We start from the raw sequence: 18481 nt of genomic DNA on the forward strand, positions 1-18481 counted from the left end.
ACTAACGAATGATGTCCTTTATGAAGTTTTTTCGTTTAAAAGAAAAGTCATAATGACTGTACAATAGAAAATTCATTAGTTGCAATAAACCGTATTTTAACAACTCAAAATGTACATTGTTTTCCATATTGCTGAAGTTGTGCAATGAATAAATAATTGTATGTCTCCTGCGGTTGTAAAATGTGTATCAATAACATCATTGTAAATAATTGTTTTAAAACTTTTCCAAACGGTTTAGAGTTTTATAGTTTAAATTTTTAGTTGTTCTTTGTGAAGTTTTTTTTTTTTTTGTTGAAAACAAAAAAACAAAAAGATGGTTAACATGGTTAACTCCAAGATATTAATGAGGTGAAATATGAAATACATTTTTTCCTGAATTGAAGCAATTGTTTCAAGAAATTTGTTACATGTTTTGTCAGAAGATTTTTTTCTTAGCACTGAATTGTACAAAAATATTTTAGTCCATCTAAGTTTTCTAGTACTTAAAAATCAATGATGTACATAATATCATGGTTATATTACTTATTTCTCTGGCAAACCAGAAATATTCCTCATGCTTGCAGAAGGTTGTTTATTTTGATGGAAAACAATGTGTAGCGCTAACACTCGAATCATGTACTGACAGTCAGTCTTACACAGTTGTGTTTATTCTAAAACTCATACAAGGTTGTATCAGACTGCTGTCAAAACTTTGACTTGAGTAATATGTCTTTATTGTGTTGGATTGTTCACCTAGGTGATGTGAGTTCTAAACGTCTTATGGAGATGGTGACATCTTCTAACCTCAACTCAGTGGAAATTCAAGCTTTGATTGACGTTTTGTTGAACAAACAAGGAGATAATAGCCAGTGGAAAAAGGTATGATGCCACAAAGTGACTGGACAGGGAAAGAACAAAAGAAATATTCAGTTTAAACTTCACTTATTCTTATCATCCATAACTAGTTTTCTTTCTTTCTTCTAACTGCAGCAAGTTTTGCTAATAGACGTCACAGTGAAATCTCTAGTAATTATCACCTCTTTACAATGGCCAGGACATCATCTAGTTTCGTGTTTGCCCACCCCTATTCATCATTTAGTTAATTCTGCCCCAGTGGCCAATGTGGAATGCTAAGGTTCAGTTGTGCATTTAGATCTTGGGTGCTTTCTATTATGTCAGACTAACCAAGGAAAATTGAACAACAATGACATTTTCAGGTCATGTTAGTGCTCTTGCAAGGTCTCACATGAATGGCTTGAAACCCTTTGAGAGGACAATAGAACAAACAACAAAAACAATGCCCCCTAACAATATCAGCTGCTGCAATGATGACAAATAGAATTTCAAGCTTACGAGAGCTGCTATGCTACTGACATTTTCCAATCAAGGGGGGTTAACCAAGAAGAATGGCCCTTACCATTTTCATTTCCTTTCCCCAATCACCAACACAAGTGAAATCTGCTGATGAGAAGTATGGCAATGAAGGGATTTGTCAAGATGGAATGGCAAGTTTTGTAGAACCAAACTGACTGATCAATTTGGACAACCTCTAAAATTAATAGGAGAATTAGAGTATGTTTGATAATGCATGTTAAACTGCGTTAGCAGTTTGGGGTTACAGGACTTTGTTGATTTGTTGCTTTTGCTGTTTTTACAACAGTCTTCCTCAAAAGGTGACACTGTAGAGGTATTGAAAAAACAGCTCCAGGAAAAAGAGAGTCAGATATTAGAAGGTATGTGGAGTTAGAGTACTGCTACCATAAGCACAGTAGCTGGGCCATCAGTAAACAGGGCTTTGTGGCATTTGAAATGTCATTTGAAACTTTATTGCAATTCCCATGATCTTAGCTACAGATGCTGTGTAAATATAGTTCTGTGGTTATACGCATGGGATAAAGCACTGGCCTGAAAGTCAGTTGCGGAAGTTACAAGGAGAAAGCTTCAATGAACCTTCCACTTCTGATGATTCAGACATTTTTTCTTACAGAAAGTGAAGTTGATAATGAAATAAGAAGTTGGTCTTGGAACATTAATCTGAGAGATCAGGCCTGTTTAGACATCAGTTTATCAATGTATGAGTATTAAAACACGGTGTCAGTTTGAAAGGATTTGTTTGAAAAAATCCTGAGGGCTAAATGATAGAAAAACTGCAACAAAGAGAGTAAACACCATCAAGTGGCAATGTTAGAAGGCAATCCTAAATTCCAAATATAGTTTGAAACCTTACATAGTTACAAATTTTATCAGTCTTGGAAAATTTTAAAATTGTTTTTTTGTCTTTTCAGAACGTCAGCAATCTCAAAATGCTGCTACTAAGTTAAGGGAGCTGAGGTAGGAAGACAAGGAGCATACAGTGTAACTGCGTAGGAGAACTTAAATAATGAAATGATAAAAATGAGCAGTTTTAATACCTTTCTCCTGTTGTCATCTCTTACGCAAACTTACCAGGAAGCTGCCACCCATATGCCAAACAGAACACTTGCACTAACTTGTATGTAGGCCTTTGCATCTTGCAAAAAAAATTCATGTACAAGATGATAACAGGAGACAAAGGTAAACTATTCAATCTTTTTATTCTTTTTTTTTTTTTTTTACTCCTATCCTACTCAACTAGATTATATGAAGAAGCTAGTCATAAAAGGGGATAAGTGACGATTTTGGTTGCTTTTCTTTTTTCTTGCTTCAAATTAGCTGAATTTTTGCATGTGGTCTTCAATGTAATAGAAAAACGTGGTTCTGTATTTTTGTCGCTGGTTTTTGCTTTGTTTTCGAGTTAAAACGTAGGCAAAAAACTTGGCTTTTCCTAGCCATGTCTTTAGGAGTTCATTTGTTGAACAGCAAACAGGCAGACTGTTTATAGTGTATGAAGTCAAAACCAAATCCCACAGCATATAGAGCAGAAATCTGGGAACGGATTGTTCACACCAGTTATTGTGACGTGAACACAACACGTGAATCGATCGAGTGTTGAACGAAATGCCATCAAACAAAAAAGAGATGTGCCGCATTAGAGCTCTGTCAACTAATATCTTAAGCATTGTTTTAAAGTACCTTGTATGCCTGCCTGGTGGTTGAGAGGCATCATAAAGCCTCGATAAACCCGTAAGTCATCAGCACGTTTTAAAGAATCAAAACGTGTTCTGAAACTTCGAAGGCAGCTGATATACCGTAATCGTGTTATCGGCGTTCGAAGTCAGATCGAGCCAGGTAGCAAAGTCCAAGAGCAGTTCTTGCCCAAGAAAAATACCCTCTGGTGAGTTGTGGCCCATTTGCCAAGCGTTGCTAGCGTCAAAGTTTGGAAAGCGAGAACTGGTTTTAGACTTATAAAATTTGTCTTGTGTCGACCGCCATGTTTTCCCGCGCACGAGGTGTAAAGACCCTTCCCGGCATGCATTGCAATTACGTTCTGTGGACGTTTCTTGAACTGGTAACTAGATTTAAACATAATAATGGCCAGCAAGTGGCGATCGATTGTAACTGATCTGGGATCCAGTTTGCGTTGATTTTATTTCAAATCGGCGTGATTTGTAGTGTTTTGAGCTTCTGGGATCAGGGGACATGCAGATGTATGGAGACCTGTACGTTGCGCAGAAGGGTTAATCTGTTAATCTGTCAGCCCTATTTATAGAGCGTTTTCACGTGGAGTCATTGAATTCTTAAATCCAAAACTAAACAGCCACCAAAGTTGTTATCCTCATCAGGCATAAGAGGTACCAGCGCATTTTGAGCTTGGAAGTTATGGCGGTGCGTGACATAAAGCTACGATTGCGTTTGTCGAAAACTATGTTTTATCTCGTGATTTTTTAGCCATTTAAGACGTTGCCTTTTGGAAAAGTGCTTATTGAAATGTTTATTTGTTTCATTTTATTTTTATTTACACCTTTTTTTGACCTGAAATCAACATTTTTGAGCTTATACGTTGCGTGAAATTACCATTTTCAGGAGCCCATCATGGGCTCCTACCATTTTGCCGTTTTCTAAGTGAAACCAACATCCTTGCCGTCACGTGTTAACGTCAAATCAACATTTTAACCTATTTAAACTTGAAATCAACATCATCGAGCTTATGCACTGCGTGAAATTACCATTTTGCTGTTTTCTAAGTGAAATTAACATCCTTGCTGTCACGCGTTAACGTGAAATTAACATTTTAACCCATTTAGACTTGAAATCAACATAATTGAGCTTATGCGCTGCGTGAAATTGACATTTTGCTGGTTTCTAAGTGAAACCAACATCCTTGCCGTCACGTGTTAACGTCAAATCAGCATTTTAACCTATTTAGACCTGAAATCAACATCATTGAGCTTATGCACTGCGTAAAATTGACATTTTGCTGGTTTCTAAGTGAAACCAACATCCTTGCCGTCACGTGTTAACGTGAAATCAACATTTAAACCTTTTTTGACCTAAAATCAACATTTTTGAGCTTATACGTTGCGTGGAATTGACATTTTGCTGCTTTCTAAGAGAAATCAACCTCCTTGCCGTCACGCGTTAACTTCAAATCAACATTTTAACCTATTTAGACCTGAAATCAACATCATTGAGCTTATGCGCTGCGTAAAATTGACATTTTGCTGGTTTCTAAGTGAAACCAACATCCTTGCCGTCACGCGTTAACGTGAAATCAACATTTAAACCTTTTTTGACCTAAAATCAACATTTTTGAGCTTATACGTTGCGTGGAATTGACATTTTGCTGCTTTCTAAGAGAAATCAACCTCCTTGCCGTCACGCGTTAACTTCAAATCAACATTTTAACCTATTTAGACCTGAAATCAACATCATTAAGCTTATGCGTTGCATGAAATTGACATTTTGCTGGTTTCTAAGTGAAATCAACCTCCTTGCCATCACGCGTTAACGTGAAATCAACATTTAAACCTTTTTTGACCTAAAATTAACATTTTTGAGCTTATACGTTGCGTGAAATTGACATTTTGCTGCTTTCTAAGTGAGATCAAAGTCCCTGCGGTCGCGGCAGGCCGATCCTTTGTTATGATAAACCGAGGCGAGACTTCGACTTATAACAAAGGCTTGGCTTGGTTATTATAACAAAGGATCGGCTCTGTTTATCATAACAAAGGCCCGGCTTCATTTATTTGCAGCCTCGGCGGGAAAAGGGCATTAGGTATTTTAATCAAAAGTGAACTTTGTCGAAAACGCTCCAAATTTCGCATAGAGTTTTGTTTAGGTGTGTTTAGCAATGTCCCGTAGTTTTTCCGCTAAACTTTGCTTCATTTTCAGGATATTGCGTATGCAAAAAACCACTCAGTTTTCCTAGCGGCATCGTTATAAAGTGAAGCAAAAACCAGCGGCAAAAATACAGGAACACGTTTTTCTATTACATTGAAGACCACATGCAAAAATTCAGCTAATTTGGAGTAAGAAAAGAGAAAAGCAACCAAAATCGTCACTTATCCCCTTTTATGACTAGCTTCTTCATATGCTCCCTGTGATAAGAACAGTGACATGCATTTTAACCACTCAATAATAATACAACAAGTGTCATTTAAACCTTATTAAGTGGTGAGGTTTGCTGGGAGTTGCTTTGGATGGCTAAAGGGTTAGTTTACTGGGCCTGTTTGTTCAAAAGCCAGTTAACACTAACCCAGGATTAAAAGTTTACTGGGGTAACGATTTTTCTTCTATAAATTTTTTTCCACTGCTTATGTTTTGTGTAGTTTGAGATTACTCAAGCTCAAAACTGAAGGACAAACAATATAAACAGAAAACCTTACTGAAAAGTTACAAAAATGAAATCAAATATAATAGCTAGTCCACAGGACTCTTAATTTACAGGTCCACAACACTTAACTGTCAAAGGTAGCATACACTGTAGCTCTCCTTGTCCAAGTGTAATCAACCGTGTTCTGAAAAATTGTCATGACCACTTCATAAAATGCTGTGGGCGTTGAACATGTAGTGCATGAACATTCCATACAGGAGTAGTATCAGTGCTGTTTCACCTTCAATTTGAACCATACAGGGAGAAGAATGGCGACGTATGAAAATGCTTATTTTGTTTTGAAGGGATGATCTTCAGCAAGAGAGACAGAAACTTAAAAGTCAGCAAACTAATGCCAACAACAAAATCACTGCTCAGGTAATAATATGCTCTGATGTTTTGAAGGGGAATCTTCACAGAATTCTCTTGTATTTGTAGTCAACATACTAAAATTATGATCAAGTACCTTCCCTTATATGCAAAATACACTTAGGGCACCGAGGTGAAGATATTAAATTGCAGAAGGGAAAGGAAACTGATGTTAAGTTTATATGAAATAATTCATATATGAACTGCGGTTGTAGATGAAAGTGGAGAATGATCATCGCAGTAAATTTTCCAATTTAAGCAATTGGAAAGAATTTACTGCGATGATCATTCTCCACTTTCATCTACAACCGCAGTTCATATATGAATTCATATAAACTTAACATCATTTCACTCCTCACGGGAAGATATGAACTCAATAAATTGACCTTGCTCTCAATGTGTGGCTTCATAGCTCAGTTGGTAGAGCATCGCACCGGTATCGCGGAGGTCATGGGTTCGAATCCCGTTGAAGCCCTGATTTTTTCAGGCTTCTTCTTTCCAATTGCTTAAATTGGAAAATATACTGCGATGATCATTCTTCACTTTCAGAAAGGAAACTGTAAGACACAAGGGCAAAATTTTTGAAAGTGTTTGCCCAACTTTTTCAATTTGAGAGTAACCCTTGTGCAAGTGGTAATACTTGGTAACATCACTTTAACAGCTTCTGTGCACTAGTAAGTAAGACAATCATTAGGTTTCCTTTGTTGTAAATAATATTATATCTTTTGGCTCCTAGTGTTGCTTTAAATTCTCTGTTGACCCATACCCATGACCACACAATTTGCAGACAGTCTTATCAAGTTACCTTAAGGCTACTTCACCTTTCTATATCCTTTCATTATCTGTGTAAATGTTACAATGTGAAATCTTCTCTCAGTGTATGTAACTGGGTGTAAAAAATGTCTTTCCTGGTAGGCTAAAGAGATCCAAGCTCTTCAAGCACGAATGCAGGCTTCTCATGAAAGCCATGCTTTAGAGGTTCAAACTTTGCAAGCTCAGATGCATCAGTTGCAGGATGTGGTGGCATCATCAAATGTGGGCAATATACAGCGTCTTCAGGAGGTACAAAAATTGATAAATAAACTGAATACCAAAAACATGCCTTATATTGTGTCCCGAAGAAGTATTTGCCTCTCATATAAATGTTCTGATTCAGCTTGTTCACCAGTTTTGGATAGGCATACAGTAACATTGTAAGTACTTGTAACCCCCCCTTTCTTATCTCTCTCCCTCACTCTCTATCATCTCTTGATCTTTACTGTTTTTTCTTCCCTTCCAGTCTCTACTGTACCCACTCTCCCTCCCCCCCTATCCCCTTCCTGACCTCCTACCTTGCTATCTTTCTTACTTTTGTAGGTATAGCAAGTGATGTGAAGTACAGGTAGCTGTAAAGCCATAACCTCATTCATGAGGAAATGTGTTGTTTCCTTTGCTGACCTTTTTCTCTTTATTATAACTGTACTTAGGAAAATGCTCAGCTGAAGAATGCATCCATGAGAGCAGCACAACTGTAAGTTTAGTATTTTTTATCTTTTTATAATGATTCATGTGTGTCTAACATAAGTCAAGCATCACTGATCAGTGATTGTTTGCACAGGGAGAGAACAATCACTTTGTAAGTTCAAGTTGTTCTGACTGTAGCTATATCAGTGACTGCTTTCCTAAAAGATACCACCATGGTATATAAATAAGTGCCCCCATTCCAGCCACCCCCCCTCAACACCCCCGGTTTTCATCTACTAATAGTTTGGCCCTGTTACATGTATGTAAGCCTACCCAATCATTTTTCAATAACAACTCCATCAGTCCTGGGAGTACATTTGAGATCATCTGTCCTTGAAAGAAAAAATCCTCTGTCCATAGTTCACCTTCCTTCTGAACAGCTTACTTCATATACCTATTAACAAACAGCTGTCGTGAATGGGTGTCAGGCCAAAAGACAAATAAGCACCCGACCCTGATAAGAGCTTTGTCTCTAGGAGGTACCCTCCCTTAAGCTTTGAAATGTACCACGAGTGACCCGTGCATTAAATTGAATCCTTGTGGTATGTCAGCTCAGCCATGTCAAAGGTAACAGGGACAGTCATACTATTGAGGCTCAGCATTTTTTTAGGCAAACAATTAAAATCATTCAGCACATATATTTTGAGCGTTAAGTGAGCAGCAGGCATATTTTGTTGTTGTTTTTTCCTCAGAACTGCAGACAAAGAATCACTGACATCTGAACTGACCAAACTGCAACAGTCATATCGGCTTGTAAAGGGAGAGCTGAGCACCAAAATAGAGCAGTTGACTCAGAGCGAGGAAAGAGTTCGACAGATGACCATTCATCAGAACAGTGTGGTATGACACAAGAGAACATATATTTTACATATATCCTACTCTAGACAACAGTGTCTTTGTTCAACACTTTTATCAGTAATAAATCTGGACAAGTTCAATTATAACACGAGAATATTTACCCTTGCTGAAGGAAGACATAACTGAATGAGTATCTGAAGAAACTTGTGTTGTCTATATTCTACTCTGTTTTAACATATTTCCATTTAGTTAAATATTAGTGGTGGTGTATTATTTTGAGGGGTGTTTTTATTTGGATGGTCAGTCAAGCTGATATGTTTGCTGAAGCATTGAACAAGATGTTAAGATCTATTATTATCAACAGCAATATTTCATTCTTTATGATGTTGTGTACATCGAAACGAGGAATAGCATTACTTTTAATATTTTTTGCTTTGATTTGTAGTAATTTTTAACAAGTTTGTTGCATATATATAATTAATGTAATTTTTTTAATGCAATGTAAATGAAAGAATAAGAAATCTGTTCAGCACCTTTCCGCTATTTCCATTTAGGCTATATTAGGAGCAACCCTTTACAATACCTCATGTTGCCTATTGGAATGTTTTTTGCGTCAAATGTAACTTGGTGTGCACTTTTTGTTGTTGTTTTATTGGACAGAAAGAAGCAGATAATGCGTTGTCAAAGCGTCTGGCTGAAGTAAATGAAGAGCTTCACAAGTCTCAGGCTAGAAATAGCGCGTTACAAAAAGATCTCAACACCACTGCACAGGTACTTAGGACAGAAGAGGCTAAAACAGCAGAGTTGAACAATCGTCTGAACGAATTAGCTGCTGCCGACACAAATCAAGCTGATGCTATGAATTCTTTGACTGCTAAACTTCAAGAGGCAACGGCAAGGATTTCTGAACTGCAAAAGATGTTCACTGATGTTGAAAATCAGTTGAAGGACTCGCAAGTGATCCAGATGCAGAAAGATAAGGAGATACAGGTATATCCTGGCCATGATTTTTTAACACTGCTCATAGCTGCAGGAATGTAGCTTGTGTTTGTTGTTTTGTATGAATCAGTGAATACTGCAGCTTGTAATGACTTTGTTCTCAGGGCTGTCATTAAGAAATGTAACCCTGAACATTTGTCATGGCTGGGTATGCTTGACAGGCCCTTGATGTTGTGGGTCTGTTTTTGGTACAATTCAACCACAAAGTAACAAGTTTGTTATGGGTGTGAAGATCAAGGCTACAGCTGACTCAAAACTTAAATGTCAGCCCTGGTTCTGACAAACCTTGGTCACCCCCCATTTCTGATGGTGTACCTCTCCAGAAGGTGTTATTTGCTTCAGCTACCAAAATTGACCTACTTTCTGAGTGAATTAACTGCCCTCAAAGTGACTCGAACAAATTACTCTAGTTGCTTGTTTCTTAGTTTGTGTGTGATTATACTCGATCCATTAAGATGAGTGAATGTTTTCAAATGACCTTTCTTCACTGCAATGCAGGTTCTTCAAGAAGAACTTAGATTGGCAAAGGAAAGTGTGCAAACCTCTGTCAGCAATCATGTTAGCAGTGCTGCCCCAGCTGAGGTAAGGCTTGCTAAGAGTTCAAGAAGTCTGCGAGAAGCACAGTAGTCGGAAGAAGAGAAGCAGTGGTTAATACACTGGACTGTGAATTCAGATGATCATGCTTAGCTCTAGGCAGGGCCCTTGAGTCTTGTTTACAACATTTAACCCAAAGATGGATGGAATATGACCGGGTTGTGCTAGATGTTAGCAGCTGACAAAATGCCAAGGAAGTAACAATGCTCGTAGCCGCTAAACCATCCCGTTATTAACTGGTGTCTTAATTAAGCTAGCTACCTTCAATTATTTGCTTTTTTTGTTGTTTTGATCATGGTGACCTGTTTCTGATGGACGTTTGTGTTATAGAATGGCAAAGAACCTGATGTGTCTTCCAAGATCCATCAAGATGCGTAAGTAGTTGTAATTAGTAAATTTCTTTAATCCAAGGGTGTCGAAAGTGGGCAGCTGCTGGAAATAATCAACATCCACTTCATGAACTTGGCCAGTTACTCTGGTAGTTTGCCTGATTCTTCAGAAAAGGATCTACTGTTCTTTTGTAAAACATGTGCTTTTGGAATAATGCCACTTATTTTCAAAACGTTTTGTCATCCCTGATCATCAGTTCTGGTGTATACCTGATCATAATCCATAGAGTTTCTAGATGAACTCAGCTACTGATAGTCATCACTAGTAGTTCAAAGTAGTTTACTTGCTTATATAGATGTAAGATTATGTGAACATGCAATTCACTTCATTTTCATGAATTGTAGGTTAAAGGTTAAAGAAGATGTCATTGCGGAGTTGCACGGCAATGTGCTCAAGAAAGATGAGGAAATTGCCAGTCTTAGAAGCCTGTTAGATGAGCAAAAGAACAAGAATAATGTAAGAAGTTCTATTTTCTTACCTCCAATAGGCAATGCTATTTTGAAAACTCATTTGGATTTGAGCAAAGCATGTGTACCATAAAAATTCCACAACTCCAGGGTAGCTGGCTGCCAGGGAAAGTCATCATCACCATCTACTTCATGATATTTGTTTGATCCTCCAGAAACAGATAGCAAAGTCAACCATCCACTCCAACAGTAAACTTCCTCTTTCAAAACTTTGTGACAATCCTGAACTCCCCTTTTCTAATAAAGTGTTGGTGGTATTTCATATACCTAAAACTACCTGTGTTTGAAATCCCTTCTTATACTCTACTCTATCAGTAATGGGATTTTTTATAGTTCATAATCAACCAAATGTAAGTTTTCACTGACCTGTCTGGTTCCCTTAACTCAAATCACCATGTATGTTGTTGTAATGAACACTTGTTCCTTTCACAAATTACTTTTTTTCGGTCTTTCTGTTTCTATCTCCTTCCTCTGATTTAATTTTGGTTTCCCATGCTTTACCCTTAAATTCCCAAGACTCATCAACCTGCAATTTCTCCGTACAATTATCATTACATAGTGAAGCAAATAGGTGAAGAGAACAGAGAACAGTGCAGTCTGGAAAGAAAGGCACAGCCTTTGCTATGGAGAATTGCTGTTGTGATCTTGGGTCTGAGGGGGTTAAATGGAACAGACCTTTGGTATGATCTCTGAATTGTATTGAAGGCTTAATACAATACAGCACTTGTTCTTTTGTAACTTAGGACCTCCGTAAGAAGAACTGGAAAGCTATGGAAGCCTTAAATGACGCCGAGAAAAATACTCAGGCACAAATAAATAAGGCTGTTGAGGCAGCCAAGGTATTGCCGACCTTCTGCCACTCACTTAACAATATTAACATCTCTTAAATTCTTTCATTCATAATGTCATCCAGTCACTAATAGATTTCACTCTCAAAAACTTGTTAACAATATTAATTTACAAAGTTAATACATACAATGTGCTTTTAGGCATTCATGGTTATACCGGAGGTAGCAAAGTTGTGTCCAAGATCTTGGACCAAGATAGTGGTTTTTCTGTCCATCTATAACCCATTGAGACCTTGAGTTCACTTTACCTTGGCAAAACACTTTACTCCGACAGTGCCCTTATTTACCCAGAAGTATAAATAGGTACCAGTGGATTGCTGGGGGCAACCTAAAAATATAATGCTAGAACAGGTATATGTAACCTTGCTATGGACTAGCATCCCATCCTGGGAGAAGTGTTGATACTTTTAGATACTTCATGCTATTAGTACTTAAGCACTGGTTCCAACAAGTCTCCTGACCTCTCTGATCCCAAGGACTGAAATTAACTTTACCACCTTATTTGGTGAAAGTAACCACTTCCTGTTAACTTGTTTTGAAATCAGGTTATGGAGTTCGTGTTCTCTTGTTCTTGATTAATTCATGCAAAAATTGCATACAGTTACGTTATGCAGTTCAGCATTTTGTGTGCATGCTTGAGGTTTCCTTCTTCTTATCCTGATGTGTCGTGAAGTCATTGCCTGTTCATGTCTTTACAACCTACTGCCATCATAGATACTCAGGATTTTTCCCACGTTAGGTAGATTGCTAGAAAAGTGAAGTGTTTAAAATGCAAACACTATTAACAAAACCTAACATGTGTAAATCATTATTAAGGGAAGTTTAATTTTTGACCAGTAACTGAAATATTCTGGTGAATTTGCTCCTCAGGTGGCAAGTGAGAGTGTTGCTAATGGACAGAATGATGTGTAAGTAGTTGACTAGATCTGTGGTATTATTGATAGGATTAAATTACATTAAAACTGAAAGTAGGTCTGGTTATTATTTCATTTCAGGTTGAAGGAGAGAGAAGACACGATAGAAAAACTCCAAGAAGAACTCAAGGATAAAAAAGAAGAATTTAATAAACTAGAAAAAGTTCTACAACAACAAAAGGAAAAGAACAATGTAAATATTAGTGCTTGTTACTTGTATCCTAATATATAAGGTAATGAACAAGCTAAGGTATTTTGTGAGCAGTAGGCTCTTAATCATTAATTATGGCTTCTCAAAATACCATAGATTAGAGGAGTAAGCCACCAAAGAAGAACTGCAATAATTATTTTATATTAGTTTGAATAAGTCAATAGATTTCTAAATTTTTGTTTCACTTGTGTTTGTTATTTTAGGAATTGCGCGAGAAGAACTGGAAGGCAATGGATGCATTGTCAGGAATGGAAAAAAATTTGAACAACAAAATCAAGACTGCTGTGCAAAGCGTCAAGGTATATTTATCGCAAATTTGACAAATTCTGAGGAGGTTTGAAATTCCAGCTCCACTGAGATCCTTTTAGTTTGACAGACAGACAGGCTGACAGACAGACTGACAGACAGACATACAGGCTGACAGACTAACAGACAGACAGACAGGCTGACAGACTGTCAGACAGACTGACTGACTGACTGACTGACTGACAGACTGACAGACAGACATACAGGCTGACAGACAGACAGACTGACAGACAGACAGACTGTCAGACAGACAGACTGACAGACAGACAGACAGACAGGCTGACAGACTGACAGACAGACAGACAAAGAGGCACACAGACAGATTGACTGATTGACCAACTGACAGATAGCAGATACCAATTGTGTCAAATATGGGCAAAAACAATCACAAGTGTGAAAGGGCCTTAAACATTGCAGGCTGCAGGCAGTCTTAGAATGATCATCTTTCGCACAGACGAAAAATTAAAATATAAGTAACCACCCATCCATGGCACTTAACTGTTAACACTTTCATTTCAAACATAATTTGTCAATGTTATGTGATTAAATGTTAAATAAGCTAGTTCTTTCATTATTTTCTTGACAGGATGAAAACAAGACACTGCTGAATGAAGAACAAAATGAGACAAAGGTAATTAATAAAACAGTTGCTAGAACCTTTTTTCCTTCTTGAGTTGTGGTATCATCATTTTTGTATGTGTCTGCTTCTTACTGATGTTGTCAGCATTTTGTTCACAGACCATTCTTTGTAGAGTTCATCCAAATGTCATGATAGACACCACTCTGGTGAGTTGAATGCTGACAATAACTAATGGCAAAGGTTGTTGTGGTTTATCTTTCACCTGAGTTCTTGATAAGATTAATACAGTTTTAGAAAAGACTTAGTAAAATAGTACCTGCTAAAAGCCATACCTCTAACTAGTAAGTGCCTAGAAAGACAGGACTTAGATGAGATGTTGACGCAATGATGGTGTGAACAAAGAGACTTGGCATTTTTATAATGTAAAATAAATTGAGTAATTTAACTTTCTTTTTCTCCCATTGTTTTCTCATTGAAGTCAAGAACATTTTCTATTTTTTGAGTTATAGAAACAGGTGTGAAAGTTTGGGATAACTTAAAAGAGCTGCGCAGACACTTGCTTGTGACTCATATTCCCTCAGCATTTCTCATTCTCCCAAACTTCCTCTGGAAATATGACTCAAAAGACACATTGCAAATGTTTTCTTTTTCTTAGTTATCAATGACAAAGAGAAGTCAGTGAAGCAGTTTATTTCTAACATTACTCACAATGTTGTTTGTTTTTTGTTTATTTATGCAGCCTTACAGAAAGTGGCTTGGTGAGTTTGAGAAACAAGCATCACAGTCTACCTGTGACAGTCAAGAGGTGAGTAACTGGAGAAATGATTATGTGTTTTTTCCATGTTTTTAGCCGTGTGGGATGTCTTTCAGAGCTAGTGCCACATCTGTGCAGTAAGTGCTGGAATAAAAAAAAATGTATCAGATTTTTGATTACCTTTTCATTGTCAATAATATTAGTGTATATTATGAATTTTAACCTTCCCCAATATTAGCAGCAGACTGCAAGTCTAGACACAGTAATACTGTGATCAATTGATTGATTGATTGATCAATCAATCAATCAAGTAATTGAAGAGTTTTCAGAACCCTTTGTTACAAAATAAATTTTTCCTTTAAGATCAAGTTCAGATTAAGTAAGTGAATCCCTGTCCTTAAGGATCTTCTCTTTGTTGACAAAGTGACTTTACACACTTGCAAAAAACCATTTCTAACCTGTTCAACAGATGTGTTAGTTTGTAGAATGTACGTTGCTCAGTCTGCTTATCATTTCTTCATTTCAGTTGGAAGATCTTACCAAAAAGTTTGAGGATGTTCAAGCACAGAAAGATACTTTAGTGGCAGAATGTGCCCATTACAAAGTAACACTTCAAGAAACGGTGAGTATATAGAGCTATTTAATCAGTATTGGCATTAAGGCTGTGGTCTGAAAAAAAATTACAAGGAGCCCAAAGGTTCCTAACCATGATATCCTGGGTGCCCAGCACTTAAGCTTATGTGAAAAAGTTGCCCTAAGGGGGCACACCTCTAGAGCATAGGGAGGGGAAGGGGCAACTCTACAGCACAGCTCTGGGATGTTTTTCTTCGAGGGGACTTTATGTTATATATATAGCCGCTCAAAAGAGATGATACAGTATTGTTTGTAAATCACTAAAGGCAAAATTCAACTTAATTATTTCATTTTCACCTATCCATTTTCCACATTTTAATGAACGTACTCCACCTCAATCCCTTATTGAGGCATGTAGCCCTACAAGTTTGACACTCTTGCAAAGCAGAAATTTGTGGCACGTCAAAATTTGAATGCGTAACTCACTTCTTGCTCACTTATTACATGTACTTCATGAAAAAGTTTGTTAATCTCACCAAAAACTTTCATAAGCCGAAAAATTGATCTCAATTTAACTTTATTTGTGTAATGTAACCTTTTGTTTTGCGAACAGTAATAATTAGTCTTGAAAAGTTGTGTAAACTAGTCATACAAGTAAAAAAATACTGACATTTTACTTCTTATTAATCAGGAATCATTGCTCAGGAAGTTGGAAGATAATGTTGAATCAGAAATGGATAACTGGCAAAAAATTGTGGAGCGAACTCAACGAGAGCTGAAAGAGGTACTCAGCTTAATGCCTCTACTGGTCTTCACTTTTCAGTAACCTTAGTTTGGGTTTGTTCTTGTTCATGGAATTCCCATAATGCCATAGAATTTAGACAACTGAGGCTTGAAAATTATGACAAAAAATAAAAAATTCAGCATTTATCCACAGAAAGCCAGTGTCAAAAAATTACAGAGTTTTAAGTTCATTTTATAATTAAAGCAAATTGGCTTGAAATTCAGATCTTCAAGATATGAATAAAGATTTTGTTTTCAATAGTTATGGTCGAAAAAAGGTTTAGCACAACATGTAATTTAGAGGTACTTTTTTTTTGTAGGCCAATGATAGAATATCATCATTAGAGGAAGATCTTCAAAAGACGACAGGATCAGCGTCTTCTCAGTTGGACACAATAGCTTCTTTAGAACTTCATCTCAAAGAGGCACGAGCAGCTGAGAGTGAAGCTAAGCAACGCTTTACTGAATTACAGGAACAACTTGAAAAATCTACTGTCTCTGAAGATGCAGATAAGATCAAGAAACTCGAAAAAGAACTTGAAGCACTAAGAACTCAAGAAAAGGAACTTACTGATACAATTTCCAGACTAGAATCTACAGAAAAAGAATTAATTAAGTGTAAGAAACAATTAGAAGTTTCAGCCAAGGAAGTTGCTGAACGTGACAATGAATTGAAGACAACAAAGAGTGAACTCATTAAAGCTCAGGGATCAGAAGGAGAACTTAAGAAAAACGTTGCAGCACTTGAGGAAGCTCTATCCAAGGCTAACAATGACTTGGGCAAATCACAGGTTTGTAGCCAACAAGTCATTCTATTTGCTTCAGTTAAACTCTTAATAACTTGTGACTGTTGCCTAGGATTGCTGATGGGCACTACACAGCTACTGACATTTCACAAGGGGTTGAAAGGTCCAAAGTAGCTGAGAGAAGTTACCAAGAGGTGGCAGTGTTTGAAGCAGACTTCACCTTTCCATATATGTCTACACTAACAGGCTGCAGTATTAAAGCAAGAGTGTTGAATTTTTGAGTAACTGTATTTTTTCATAAATAACTGTTCTTGCAAATCTTAGTAAATGATGTAAAGTGCACATTACATTTAAATTAATCTAACTTGCACTCATATTTTAAAGGTAAACATATTTTGATCTTAAAGCGAGGTACTTTGCTTGAGGAAAAATTAACTTAATTTAAGTCTGAACATAACAGTGTTATCAAGACTGTAAAGTAGGGTGAGTAACAGATGTAGTTTGCATAAAGTGTTCACAAGTAAATTAACGTAACGATCTTAAAGCAATGGTCATAAGATAAGCAAGTTTCAATAGGCTAAATTTTAAGACTCTTTAAATGTAATCCTAACTCTTAACCAAATATAAACCCAAATGTAGGAATCGCTCGACAGTATAAACAGCAGCCCTGACAAGAAGAAGAAGGGCCTGAAGGGAGCATTGAATAAAGTCATGTCCAAGGTTTGTAGTGAAGGGCACAGTGCACTGATGTATTCCCAAAGCTGCGCTAAACATTCTAGGAAATGTTCTCTCTACTGATGTTTGAAAATCAGTGTATTGCTCTAGGATTTCAATCTATTTATTTTCTGGCAAACCGTCGAAGGAATTTTGCCTTATTTTTCACCTGATTCATTACCATACTATTATGATCCTGACTTCTTTTTTTAACAAAAGTTTGTTAAATGTTGAGAGCCTTCGGGAAGTGCAGGTGATTTGACAAACTTTGTTGAGTACTGATCTTCAAATTGAAGCTATTACTTTTGTTAGGGCAACGTCTATAAAAATAAGTCCTCATCGGAAACTCAACTTAATCCTTGACAAAAGTGTTAAACTAAACAATAAAGAAGAGTAAATATTCAGCCTGTCTTGTCAAATATTTAAAAATTATTAGAAAGTTAATTTTTAACCAGCATGCAGATCACATAGAAGATGTTACTTCTTAATTTCTAAAGTAATCTATTGCTATAATCTTAATATAACCTGCCTTGTGGAAAAAAATTAAGTTTTAAAACAATGTTAAACATTTTGAAGTGCCAAGATGTTACATTTAGCATGCCCTTTCAGTAGTTTTTCCGTTGTCAGAAAGTTTTTTATGGACAAGTGTGTGATCATGGATTTCAGTTATACCAGGAAAAGGTTTATTTATTACTTAAAAATTCTTTTAACATTCTTTCACCACAGAAAGATAAAGAGAAGGAAGAAAAACAACTGGAAGAGGTGATTGTTACCAAGACGTTTGTGGTATAAGTGCTGTTATCCATTAAAATGGTTGAGGGGAAGCTGATTAGTACAGCCACGACAATGATTATAGAGAGTGTCTGTGTTAAGGGAGCAATGTCAGTGATTTAAGTCATTTATCTGAAATACAAAATTACTTTCGAATTGGATAAGACTTAAAAATAATTTATAGTCTCTTGGCCCCAGTTATTTGAAGGTTGGATAATGCTATCCGCCGGATAAATCACTATCTAGTGGATAGATGCTAACAGAACAAACTTTGCTATCTGCTGGATAGTGATTTATCTGGTGGACACTGTTATCCACCTTTCGAACAACGTGGGAAAGAGGTTGACAAACACCAAGTTAGTAATAATGAACCAAACATAATCGAGGATGGCTGCAAATGTGGAAGATTAAAGATGAGTTTTGAGTTTTTGAGTGTTGAGTCTTCTGCAAC

General features: G+C 36.8%; 1 protein-coding gene across 4 annotated transcripts in view; it reads left to right on the forward strand.

The window, feature by feature from the left end:
* Window positions 1–18481, forward strand: part of LOC145485759 (uncharacterized) — a 30110-nt gene that overhangs the window by 1567 nt on the left and 10062 nt on the right. For 2 of the 4 annotated variants that reach the window (XM_081464380.1, XM_081464381.1), the window contains exons 2-24: window positions 737–858; window positions 1640–1712; window positions 2265–2310; window positions 6016–6088; window positions 6995–7141; window positions 7546–7589; window positions 8275–8422; window positions 9041–9370; window positions 9878–9961; window positions 10304–10347; window positions 10708–10819; window positions 11574–11669; window positions 12549–12586; window positions 12674–12785; window positions 13007–13102; window positions 13696–13740; window positions 13848–13895; window positions 14429–14494; window positions 14970–15065; window positions 15708–15800; window positions 16120–16590; window positions 17185–17265; window positions 17986–18021. In XM_081464380.1, the coding sequence (XP_081320506.1) occupies window positions 737–858; window positions 1640–1712; window positions 2265–2310; window positions 6016–6088; window positions 6995–7141; window positions 7546–7589; window positions 8275–8422; window positions 9041–9370; window positions 9878–9961; window positions 10304–10347; window positions 10708–10819; window positions 11574–11669; window positions 12549–12586; window positions 12674–12785; window positions 13007–13102; window positions 13696–13740; window positions 13848–13895; window positions 14429–14494; window positions 14970–15065; window positions 15708–15800; window positions 16120–16590; window positions 17185–17265; window positions 17986–18021 (2501 nt within the window). The remainder of the gene's footprint in view (window positions 1–736; window positions 859–1639; window positions 1713–2264; window positions 2311–6015; window positions 6089–6994; window positions 7142–7545; window positions 7590–8274; window positions 8423–9040; window positions 9371–9877; window positions 9962–10303; window positions 10348–10707; window positions 10820–11573; window positions 11670–12548; window positions 12587–12673; window positions 12786–13006; window positions 13103–13695; window positions 13741–13847; window positions 13896–14428; window positions 14495–14969; window positions 15066–15707; window positions 15801–16119; window positions 16591–17184; window positions 17266–17985; window positions 18022–18481) is intronic. The other 2 variants (XM_081464383.1, XM_081464382.1) reach the window with 2 other exon arrangements.

This window comes from Orbicella franksi, chromosome 4 (assembly GCF_964199315.1).
Source record: "Orbicella franksi chromosome 4, jaOrbFran1.1, whole genome shotgun sequence".
NCBI lineage: Eukaryota > Metazoa > Cnidaria > Anthozoa > Scleractinia > Merulinidae > Orbicella > Orbicella franksi.